This window comes from Arachis hypogaea, chromosome 12 (genome assembly GCF_003086295.3).
Source record: "Arachis hypogaea cultivar Tifrunner chromosome 12, arahy.Tifrunner.gnm2.J5K5, whole genome shotgun sequence".
Lineage (NCBI taxonomy): Eukaryota > Viridiplantae > Streptophyta > Magnoliopsida > Fabales > Fabaceae > Arachis > Arachis hypogaea.
The window spans coordinates 73891548-73903892 of record NC_092047.1 but is presented as its reverse complement, the minus strand read 5'-3'; the positions used below and the strand labels follow the sequence as shown (position 1 = coordinate 73903892).

Sequence of the window (12345 nt, the reverse complement as noted above, 5' to 3'; positions counted from 1 at the left end):
ATGCTTATCTTTTAATTATTAAATCTCTATAATCAATTGAATCCGCCTGACTGAGATTTACAAGATGACCATAGCTTGCTTCAAGCCGACAATCTCCGTGGGATCGACCCTTACTCACGTAAGGTTATTACTTGGACGACCCAGTGCACTTGCTGGTTAGTTGTGCGAAGTTGTGACAAAGAACTAAGATTATGAACGTGCGTATTGAGTTTTTAGCGCCGTTACCAAGGAATGGAACCATCACGATTTCTGCGCACCAAGTTTTTGGCGCCGTTGCCGGGGATTGTTTGAGTTTGGACAACTGACAGTTCATCTTGTTGCTCAGATTAGGTAACTTTATTTTAATTTTAACCTTTTTGTTTTTATTATTCTTATTTTCAAAAAAAATAAAAAAAATATTTTCTTCTTTTTCATTTTTCCCAATTAATTCTCGAAAAATACAAAAAATTTTTAAAATCATAAAATCAAAAATATTTTTCTGTTTCTTGTTTGAGTCTAGAGTCAAGTTTTAAGTTTGGTGTCAATTGCATCTTTTTAATTTTCTAAAAATTATTTTCGAAAAATTCATGCATTGCATTCTTCATGATCTTCAAGTTGTTCTTGGCCAGTCTTCTTGTTTGATCTTCATATTTTCTTGTTTTGTGTCTTTTGTTATTTTTCATATGCATTCTTGAATTCTTAGTGTCTAAAAATTAAAAATCTTTAAGTTTGGTGTCTTGCATGTTTTCCTTTCTTGAAAATCTTTCAAAAATAAGTTCTTGGTGTTCATCTTGACATTTAAAGTGTTCTTGGTGTTCATCTTGACATTCATAGTGTTCTTGCATGCATCACATGTTTTGATCCAAAATTTTCATGCATTATGTCTTTTTTGTGTTTTTCTCTTTCATCATTAAAAATTCAAAAATAAAAAAATATCTTTCCCTTATTTCACTCATAATTCTCAAAAATTTGATTTGATTTAGTCAAAAGTTTTAAAAATTTAGTTGTTTTTATGAGTCAAATCAAATTTTCAATTTGAAAATCCTATCTTTTTCAAAATCTTTTTCAAAAATCAAATCTTTTTCAAATCCTACCTTCAATTTTCGAAAATTCCTTCCCTCTTTTTCAAAATTTCATTTTAATTAACTAATTGTTTTAATTTTAATTTAATTTTAATTATTAATTTTCGAATTTTAAATTTAATTTTAAAATATTTTTATTTTATTTTGTTTAATTTTCGAATTCCCCTCTCTCTCATCTCCTTCTATTTATTTATTCATCTACAAATACTTCTTTTCATCTCATATCTCTGCTCCTATCCTCACCCTTGTGTTTGGATTATCCATTCTTCCTCACTCTTATTCCCTTTCTTCTTCTACTAACAATAAGGAACCTCTTTACTGTAACGTAGAGGATTCCTCTTCTTTTCTTGTTCTCTTTTCTTTCATATGAGCAGGGACAAGGAAAAGGGCATTCTTGTTGAAGCTGATCCAGAACCTGAAAAGACTCTGAAGAGAAAACTAAGAGAAGCTAAAATACAACAATCCAAAGACAACCTTACAGGAATTTTTGAACAGGAAGAGGAGATGGCAGCCGAAAATAATAATAATGCAAGGAGGATGCTTGGTGACTTCACTGCACCTAATTCCAATTTACATGGAAGAAGCATCTCAATTCCTGCCATTAGAGCAAACAACTTTGAGCTGAAACCTCAATTAGTTTCTCTGATGCAGCAGAACTGCAAGTTTCATGGACTTCCATCTGAAGATCCTTTTCAGTTCTTAACTGAATTCTTGTAGATCTGTGATACTGTTAAGACCAATGGGGTTGATCCCGAGGTCTACAGGCTTATGCTTTTCCCGTTTGCTGTAAGAGACAGAGCTAGAGTATGGTTGGACTCTCAACCTAAGGATAGCCTGAACTCTTGGGATAAGCTGGTCACGGCTTTCTTAGCCAAGTTCTTCCCTCCTCAAAAGCTTAGTAAGCTTAGAGTGTATGTTCAAACCTTCAGACAGAAAGATGGAGAATCCCTCTATGAAGCTTGGGAGAGGTACAAGCAACTGACCAAAAAGTGTCCTTCTGACATGCTTTCAGAATGGACCATTCTGGATATATTCTATGATGGTCTGTCTGAGTTATCAAAGATGTCACTGGACCATACTGTAGGTGGATCCATTCACCTAAAGAAAACGCCTGCAGAAGCTCAAGAACTCATTGACATGGTTGCTAATAACCAGTTCATGTACACTTCTGAAAGGAATCCTGTGAATAATGGGACACCTATTAAGAAGGGAGTTCTTGAAATTGACACTCTGAATGGTATATTGGCTCAGAATAAAATATTGACTCAGCAAGTCAATATGATTTCTCAGAGTCTGAATGGAATGCAAGCTGCATCCAATAGTACTCAAGAGGTATTTTCTGAAGAAGAAGCTTATGATCCTGAGAACCCTGCAATAGCAGAGGTAAATTATATGGGTGAACCTTATGGAAACACCTATAACCCCTCATGGAGAAATCACCCAAATTTCTCATGGAAGGATCAACAAAAGCCTCAACAAGGTTTTACTAATGGTGGAAGAAACAGGTTTAACAATAGTAAACCTTTTCCATCATCCACTCAGCAATAGACAGAGAATTCTGAGCAGAATCCATCTAGCTTGGCAAATATAGTCTCTAATCTATCCAAGGCCACTCTAAGTTTCATGAATGAAATAAAGTCCTCCATTAGAAATCTGGAGGCACAAGTGGGCCAGCTGAGTAAAAGAGTCACTGAAACTCCTCTTAGTACTCTCCCAAGCAATACAGAAGAAAATCCAAAGAGAGAGTGCAAGGCCATTGATTTGACCATCATGGCCGAACCCAGAGAGGAGGAGGAGGACGTGAATCCTAGTGAGGAAGACCTCCTGGGACGTCCAGTGACCAATAAGGAGTTTCCCTTTTGAGGAACCAAAGGAATCTGAGGCTCATCTAGAGACCATGGAGATTCCATTAAACTTCCTTCTGCCCTTCATGAGCTCTGATGAGTATTCTTCCTCTGAAGAGGATGAAGACATTACTGAAGAGAAAGTTGCTAAGTACCTTGGTGCAATCATGAAGCTGAATGCCAAATTATTTGGTAATGAGAATTGGGAAGATGAACCTCCCTTGCTCACCAATGAACTAAATACATTGGATATGCAGAAATTACCTCAAAAGAAACAGGATCCTGATAAATTCCTAATTCCCTACAAAATAGGCACCATGACCTTTGAGAAGGCTCTGTGTGACCTGGGGTCAGGAATAAACTTAATGCCACTCTCTGTAATGGAGAAACTTGGGATCTTTGAGGTGCAAGCTGCCAGAATCTCATTAGAGATGGCAGTCAACTCAAGAAAACAGGCTTATGGACAAGTAGAGGACGTGTTAGTAAAGGTTGAAGGCCTTTACATCCCTGCTGATTTCATAATCCTAGAAACTGGGAAGGAAGATGATGAATCCATCATCCTTGGAAGACTCTTCCTAGCCACAACAAGAGCTGTGATTGATGTGGACAGAAGAGAATTGGTCCTTCAATTGAATGAGGACAACCTTGTGTTTAAGACTCAAGGATCTCCTTCTATAACCATGGAGAGGAAGCATGAAAAGCTTCTCTCACTGTAGAGTCAACCAAAGCCCCACAGTCAAACTCTAAGTTTGGTGTTGGGAGGCCACAACCAAACACTAAGTTTGGTGTTGAACCCTCATATTCAAACTCTAAGTTTGGTGTTGGGAAGTTCCAACCTTGCTCTGATTATCTGTGAGGCTCCATGAGAGCTCACAGTCAAGCTATTGACATTAAAAAAGCGCTTGTTGGGAGGCAACCCAATGTTATTTAATCATATCTATTTTATTTTCTTTTTGTTATTTCGTGTTTTATTAGGTTGATGATCATGTGAAGTCACAAAAACTACTGAAAAATCAAAAAACAGAATGAAAAATAGCATTGAAAACAGCACACCCTAGAGGAGAGCAGTCTGGCTTTTAAACGCCAGAAACAAGCATCTGTCTGGCGTTTAACGCCAGAAACAAGACCAAGCTGGCGTTTAACGCTAGAAACAGGCTACATTTGGGCATTTAACGCCAGAAAAGGCAGCAGTCTGGCGTTAAATGCTAGGATTGCACAGCAAGGGCGTTTTACACGCCTAATTGGAGCAGGGATGTTAAGTCCTTGACCCCACTTGATCTGTGGACCCCACAGGATCCCCACCTACCTTCTTCTCTCCTTTTCACACCTTTTTTATAACTCTCTTCCCCAAATACCCTTCACCAATCACCTCAATCACTCTTTTTCATCACTTCTTCAACACTCACATCCATCCTCTCTTCCCCATAAACCCCACCTACCTTCAAATTTCAAACTAATTTCCCTCCCAAACCCAACCCTAATGGCCGAACCCTACACCCCCTCACTCCTATATAAACCCCTCATTCCTTCTTCATTTCCACACAACACAACCCTCTCTTCTTCTCCTTCGCCGAATACATCTTCTTCCCCCATCTCCTCCATTTTCTTCTTCTACTAATTTCTTTCTTCTTTTGCTCGAGGACGAGCAAACATTTTAAGTTTGGTGTGGTAAAAGCATAGCTTTTTGTTTTTCCATAACCATTTATGGCACCTAAGGCCAAATCCCTGAGATGCCTCAGGGGATGCACTTTCCTCCACAAAACTATTAGGAGCAAATCAACACTTCCCTAGGAGAATTAAGTTCCAACATGGGACAACTAAGGGTGGAGCACCAAGAGCACTCCATCATCCTCCATGAAATTAGAGAAGATCAAAGAGCTATGAGGGAGGAGCAACAAACACAAGGAAGAGACATAGAGGAGCTCAAGAGCACCATTGGTTCTTCAAGAAGAGGAAGACGCCACCCTCACTAAGGTGGACTCATTCCTTAATCTCCTTGTTCTTATTTGTCTGTTTTTCGTTTATTATGCTTCATGTTTATCTATGTTTGTGTCTTTACTATATGATCATTAGTGTCTGAGTGTCTATGCCTTAAAGTTATGAATATGAATCCATCACCTTTCTTAAATGAAAAATGTTTTAATTACAAAAGAACAAGAAGTACATGGTTTTGAATTCATCCTTGGAACTAGTTTAATTATTTTGATGTGGTGACAATACTTTTTATTTTCTGAATGAATGCTTGAACAGTGCATATGTCTTTTGAAGTTGATGTTTATGAATGTTAAATATGTTGGCTCTTGAAAGAATGATGAAAAGGAGAAATGTTATTTGATGATCTGAAAAATCATAAAAATGATTCTTGAAGTAAGAAAAAGCAGTGAATACAAAAGCTTGCAGAAAAAAAAGAGAGAAAAGAAAAAAATGGCGAAAAAAAAGGAAAAAGAAAAAGAAAAAGTAAGCAGAAAAAGCCAAAAGCTCTTTAAACCAAAAGGCAAGAGCAAAAAGCCAATAGCCCTTAAAACCAAAAGGCAAGGGTAAATAAAAAGGATCCAAGGCTTTGAGCATCAGTGGATAGGAGGGCCTAAAGGAATAAAATCCTGGCCTAAGCGGCTAAACTAAGCTGTCCCTAACCATGTGCTTGTGGTGTGAAGGTATCAAGTGAAAACTTGAGACTGAGCGGTTAAAGTCAAGGTCCAAAGCAAAAAGAAGAGTGTGCTTAAGAACCCTGGACACCTCTAATTGGGGACTTTAGCAAAGCTGAGTCACAATCTGAAAAGGTTCACCCAATTATGTGTCTGTGGCATTTATGTATCCGGTGGTAATACTGGAAAACAAAGTGCTTAGGGCCACGGCCAAGACTCATAAAGTAGATGTGTTCAAGAATCAACATACTGACGTAGGAGAATCAATAACACTATCTGAACTCTGAGTTCCTATAGATGCCAATCATTCTGAACCTCAATGGATAAAGTGAGATGCCAAAACTATTCAAGAGGCAAAAAGCTACAAGTCCAGCTCATCTGATTGGAGCTAAGTTTCATTGATATTTTGGAATTTATAGTATATTCTCTTCTATTTATCCTATTTGATTTTCAGTTGCTTGGGGACAAGCAACAATTTAAGTTTGGTGTTGTGATGAGCGGATAATTTATACGCTTTTTGGCATTGTTTTTACATAGTTTTCAGTATGATTTAGTTAGTTTTTAGTATATTTTTATTAGTTTTTAAATAAATACGATATTTCTGGACTTTACTATGAGTTTGTGCATTTTTCTGTGATTTTAGGTATTTTCTGGCTGAAATTGAGGGACTTGAGCAAAAATCAGATTCAGAGGTTGAAGAAGGACTGCAGATGCTGCTGGATTCTGACCTCCCTGCACTCAAAGTGGATTTTCTGGAGCTACAGAACTCTAAATGGCGCGCTCTTAATTGCGTTGGAAAGTAGACATCCAGGGCTTTCCAGCAATATATAATAGTCCATACTTTGACCCAGTTTAGACGACGCAAACTGGCGTTCAACGCCAGTTCCATGCTGCATTCTGGAGTTAAACGCCAGAAACAGGTTGCAAAGTGGAGTTAAACGCCAGAAACAGGTTACAAACTGGCGTTCAACTCCAAAAGAAGCCTCTACACGTGTAAAGCTCAATGCTCAGCCCAAGCACACACCAAGTGGGCCCCGGAAGTGGATTTCTGCATCATTTACTCATTTCTGTAAACCCTAGTAACTAGTTTAGCATAAATAGGACTTTTTACTATTGTATTTAGATCTTTGGATATCTTTGGATTGTCTTTTGATCCTTTGATCACGTTTGGGGGCTGGCCATTCGGCCATGCCTGAACCTTCATCACTTACGTATTTTCAACGGTAGAGTTTCTACACACCATAGATTAAGATGTGGAGCTCTGCTGTTCCTCATGAATTAATACAAAGTACTATCGTTTTTCTATTCAATTCAAGCTTATTCCGATTCTAAGATATTCATTCGCACCTCAATATGAATGTGATGATCGTGACAGTCATCATCATTCCCAACTATGAACGCGTGCCTGACAACCACTTCCGTTCTACCTTAGATTGAATGAGTATCTCTGGGATTCCTTAATCAGAATCTTCGTGGTATAAGTTAGAATCCATGGAAGGCCATTCTTGAGATCTGGAAAGTCTAAACCTTGTCTGTGGTATTCCGAGTAGGATCTGGGAAGGGATGGCTGCGACGAGCTTCAAACTCGCGAGTGCTGGGCGTAGTGACAGACGCAAAAGGATCAATGGATCCTATTCCAGTATGATCGAGAACCGACAGATGATTAGACATGCAGTGACAGTGCATTGGACCATTTTCACTGAGAGGACAGCATGTAGCCATTGACAACGGTGATGCCTAACATACAGCTTGCCATAGAGAGGAGTATGAATGATTGGATGAAGACAATAGGAAAGCAGAGGTTCAGGAGGAACGAACGCATCTCTATACGCTTATCTGAAATTCTCACCAATGAATTACATAAGTATCACTATCTTTATTTTATGTTTATCTTTTAATTTTTAAATCTCTATAATCAATTGAATCCGTCTGACTGAGATTTACAAGGTGACCATAGCTTGCTTCAAGCCGAAATCTCCATGGGATCGACCCTTACTCACGTAAGGTTATTACTTGGACGACCCAGTGCACTTGCTGGTTAGTTGTGACAAAGAACTAAGATTATGAACGTGGGTATTGAGTTTTTAGCGCCGTTACCAAGGAATGGAACCGTCACGATTTTCGCACACCAGTTACCTTATAGATCGCCTCTATTGGGTCATCCCAATTCTTAACCAGGATGTCTTCTGGGATTTCAATCCTCTCACCACAATCCCTTGGTGTTCCGTGGCTACCATCACCAATACCTAGTATCCAGTCAGCAAACTCTTTTAACTCAGATGAGTTTGTGTGGGAGTCACCTGCTTTCAATCGCATGTTTTTGGTCAATGACAACAGCTTGCAACTATCCCATATGTACGATGAGTTTATAGTGGCGTTAACAATTTCTTGTCTAGTCCCTTTAGGAATTACTGGGAGAATCTGTTGAAAGTCACCGCCGAAGACCACTGTCTTCCCTCCAAAAGGCTTATCAAGGCTGTCTGGATTGCTGAATCTTAATATATCACGCATTGTCCTGTCAAGTGCTTCAATACAAAATCTATTCACCATAGGAGCCTCATCCCAAATAATTAGCTTAGTCTTTATTAACAAATCAGCTAATGCGTTGCCCTGTTTTATAGTGCATGTTGAGAATTCATCTAAATTGAGTGGGATTGTAAATCGTGAGTGTGCTGTCCGTCCACCAGGTAGTAAAAGAGATGCAATCCCACTTGATGCAACAGTTAGTACAACTTGTGATCTTGATCTCAGTGCAGATGCTAATTTCTTCCAAAAAAAATTTTTTTCTGTTCCACCGTAACCATACAAAAAGAATACGCCCCCTTTGCCACTTTGAACTGCTTGTATGACTTCCTCATACACAACTCTTTGCTCGTCAGTTAGTTGTTGCATGTAAGAAGCATGATCTAAAGCTAGCTGTCTTCTATCATATCGGAGCTCATCACAAATTAACCTGTTCATCCCATCAACATACACTTGATTATTAAGTTGACTCATATCGGAATTGGCATCGGTGGAAAATCCCTAAGACTCTTGTTGTAGCTGTTTAGAATTTTCTCAATTTCTATTAGTGTCAACTCCTTCAACTCATCTTCAGTAAGGACTAAATCTATGGTAAGCCAGAAAAAATTAACATGATCAAATAAGTGGTTGATCTATTAGAAATATCCTAATTTGTCATAACTCAACAGCATACCGACAATTTATTTTCTTGTTATACTAAAATCAAATACGCATTCTTCCCCTACATATAGTGGCGGAACCAAGGTGGGCAGTGTAGGCCACAGTCTCCCCCTTTATATTTTTTAATTACATAAAAATATTCAGTTATTAATTATTTATTTTTAGGTTTTTGAGTTTGTTAAACATATTTTTGTTATAAATTTGTATAATAATTATATAGAGTATACTAATTTTTTTATTAATGATTGAATATTTATTACTAAAAATATATTATTTTAATTTTGTTAACTATTATAATAAGATTAAGTACTTCTCTTCATTTTATGTCCACAATAATATTTTTTTAAATTAGAATTTGACTAAATAATTTATTTTATTATAAATTAGCGAAGATACATATTTTTTGTCTGTCAATGCTTTGAAAACATAATACAGTATCTACAATTTTTATTATTATAATTTTAGAAAGTGCTTTTAGAATAAGTTAATTATAAAAAAAAAAAACAAAACTAAAAAATGTTGTAGATTTAGCATGAGTTTTAAGAACTTGCCATCCCTAATTATAAAATTCTAGTTCCGTAACTGCCTATATAAAATATTGACACAAATTCATGTGTTTTAGTTTATTATGATGTATTATGGCATATATTTTAACCACTTAAAAGAAGACATAAAATCTACATATACTTGTCAAAAATGCAAGTTATTTGAAAAAGCTAAATCATAGATCATGCCTAGCTGACATATTTAAAAATATGAAGCACCATTTCAATTGAGATATTTGAATTAACTAATATAGTGGCAATACTGACAATTGTAATATTATAAAAAAAACTTCATTGGTGCATTTAAACCATAAAAATCTTTCTAATGATAATGTAACGAAATGACTTTTCTCATGCAAAAAATACTACATATATGGCTTTAGTTAACATCTTCGTCATCTAATTATCCCAACATATGGACATCATGTGATGCTTTGTTTTAGCCTATTATACAAATTGTTAATTTTTTTCTCCCTGTAAATGTATTAAATCAATGGTCTACTTGTCATAACTTATTATGCCAATGTGACATAGCCAAGTTAACCAAAATATTCACGTATTTAAAAAACTGTCCCACAGTGAGTATAATATGCATAATTGGAGTAAAATAAATTTCATGCTACCTGAATTGTCCAGAAGTGTTCGTTCCCTATGAAGTATGTCATCACATAATAGAGTCCATGTCTTTTGCCAAACATGTTCTGGTGTATCCATCGAATTTGAAAACAAAAGTGTCGCAAAGAGTTTTCTCAAATATGTTCCTGAACCCCAATGGCTGGCTTCTTCAATTGCCTCAATATATTCCTTGTCATCTTCTAAAAGGCCATGTGCATAACAGGCATCTTTGAAAGTAGCATAGACCACATCATCTATAGTCCTGATATCCTCAAAAGAAGTTGGTCCCTTGACGAAATTGAGTAGAAGCCTTAAGTAATATCTTTCACCTGATCCTGGAGGCACATAGAAAATTCTTCCAATCACAAAATGTGTTTTTCGGGGCAACCACACTCTTTCTTTTGCCTTCCATACAAACTTAGTGGGGAGCTCTGCATACGTCAGTGTTCTTGCTTCTGTATAATCCTTGTTTGCTTGAAACCATCCTAGAAACATGGATTCCCTCATAGATGTTTCTCTCAGCACATCATCAAGGTTTTATGGTCTTTAAATACCACGTTCTGTTCGTTGGGTAAGTGAAACCCTAGTCTTACCACTGATGGATCTCTATAATGTATGTTATAACCAAAGATCCTCCAGGCGGCCTCACAGGGAGATATGTACCTGCAATCATAGTACATGCTGACTTCGTCGTGTTCGTCCAGGTTAGCATTCTCTGTGGCACTCTTGTAGAACGAAGCTGTTACACGATCATGGCCTTTATTAACGTACTTGAACAAATACTTAATTGATCTTGATTGGTTACACCACTCAACATTTATGTGAGCCCCATATCTCATCAATAGTAGCCTGTTATGTGGAACCACATATCGATTATCAAGTCAACTCCAGACTTGTTTATAGTCCTTCCATCTTCCCTACGTCTATAGACTAGATACCCATCATCATCGACAGTTGAGCACTCAACGAAAGCGATGTATGCACTTACCATTCTCCATACATGGTGAATCTTTCCTAGCCATCCCACATGGACCGTGCATCATGTGCTTCTCCACATCTTCATAGTATTCAGGATCTAGCTCCTTATCCGGTATCTCAGTGGAGATGATTTTATCAATGTCCTCAGCAGTTGGATACTTGTCATCTTTGTGTAAGAACAATAGTATATGTGCATGTGGTAGTCCTCTCTTTTGAAATTCGATGGTGTATACAACTGCGCGAATAATAATTTATCCATCAGATACACACAATTACATCTCGGGGCTCGAACAAAGAAACATGTAATTATTTGTTTTTCAATTTGTATAATTAAATACCTTGTAATTTCGAATATCAACATTACCTGCACAAACTTTGCCAAAAATTTTGTTTGCTCGGATGTTTTTAATCAATATATCCAGTTTAGCCTTGAATGCTCTGCAAACTATATCAGGTCTATCTTCTGCATTTAATTCTCTATTCTTAAGGAAGTCTTCCACCTCAGGCCACTTAGGATTGCATGTGAATGTAATAAAGAGGTCTGGGTAACCCACCGCCTTACAAATTTCCATTGCATCCTGATAGTTTTGAATCATGTACCTTGGCCCTCTTGTAAATGATGAAGGCAATACAATACGTTTGCCGCGCGATGACGGTGTTGTTTCCCCACTCAAAACTACTTCCTTTATTCCTTTGTACATCTCACATATGAATTTCTCCTGTTCAAGCCTTATATAGTTTAACCGAGAGGATTCGATCATCGAATACCCATCAACCAAAAATTGCTGGAAGAGTCGCCTTGAATATAACAACGGAGAACCATCAAATAACCTTTCTTGTATTCTAAATGCAAAGAATTCTCTCATTAACACCTCCTGGCGCCCCTTCCCACCATTTTGATAACGTTTATTGAGAGGTATATTGGTGTGGAATTTATAATCCACAAACTAACTGGCAAGTGCACCGGGTCGTACCAAGTAATACCTCAGGTGAGTGAGGGTCGATCCCACGAGGATTGATAGACTAAGCAACAATGGTTGATTAATTTACTTAGTTAGACAAACAAAAAAGAGTGTTTTGGTATTCAAAATCATTAAACAAAAGACAGACAATTAAATAAGTAGGGAATAAAATATGGAGAGGCAGTTAAGGTTTCAGAGTTATCTATTTTCTGGATTGACTTTTCTTATTAACTATTTTAATCATGCAAGATTTAATTCATGGCAAACTATATGTGACTAGACCCTAATTCCTTAGACCTTTCTAGTCTCCTCTAAAATTCATCAACCGCCAATTCCTTGGTCAATTAATTCCAATTAGGGGGTGAAGTTTAATTCTAGTTTATGTGCCACAGAAGCTCTAATTACCCAAATATAAAAGGATTATATGTCATGTATCCCGTTAAATCCAGATAATTAGAAGTTTAGGAGAAATTGTTTTCAAGCTATTGTTCAAGTAAAGAGCTTTTCCAAGT

General features: G+C 37.1%; 2 protein-coding genes and 1 non-coding gene across 3 annotated transcripts; all 3 read right to left on the bottom strand.

Moving 5' to 3' along the window:
* Positions 1–1961: 1961 nt before the first annotated feature.
* Positions 1962–2069, bottom strand: LOC112731211 (small nucleolar RNA R71). The gene has a single exon (XR_003166999.1). It is a non-coding gene; the product is annotated as a small nucleolar RNA R71 (small nucleolar RNA).
* A 5593-nt stretch (positions 2070–7662) lies between these two features.
* Positions 7663–8547, bottom strand: LOC140176758 (uncharacterized). The gene has a single exon (XM_072208304.1). The coding sequence runs from the start codon at positions 8545–8547 to the stop codon at positions 7663–7665; it is 885 nt and encodes a 294-aa protein (XP_072064405.1).
* On the bottom strand, positions 8544–11737 carry LOC140176757 (uncharacterized). The gene is made up of 5 exons (XM_072208303.1): positions 11236–11737; positions 10882–11106; positions 10487–10632; positions 9902–10181; positions 8544–8659 (listed from the first exon to the last, which is right to left on the bottom strand). The coding sequence occupies exons 1-5, from the start codon at positions 11735–11737 to the stop codon at positions 8544–8546; spliced, it is 1269 nt and encodes a 422-aa protein (XP_072064404.1).
* Between the last annotated feature and the right edge of the window lie 608 nt (positions 11738–12345).

Excerpts from the sequence above, each read along its gene's own strand:
- LOC140176758 (XM_072208304.1), bottom strand. The coding sequence starts at position 8,547 with ATGAGTCAACTTAATAATCAAGTGTATGTTGATGGGATGAACAGGTTA.
- LOC140176757 (XM_072208303.1), bottom strand. The coding sequence starts at position 11,737 with ATGAGAGAATTCTTTGCATTTAGAATACAAGAAAGGTTATTTGATGGT. Across the intron at positions 11,107-11,235 it reads TTTTGGCAAAGTTTGTGCAG|TTGTATACACCATCGAATTT; the intron begins GTAATGTTGATA and ends TTATTCGCGCAG. Across the intron at positions 8,660-9,901 it reads AACACTTCTGGACAATTCAG|ATTTAGTCCTTACTGAAGAT; the intron begins GTAGCATGAAAT and ends GGCTTACCATAG.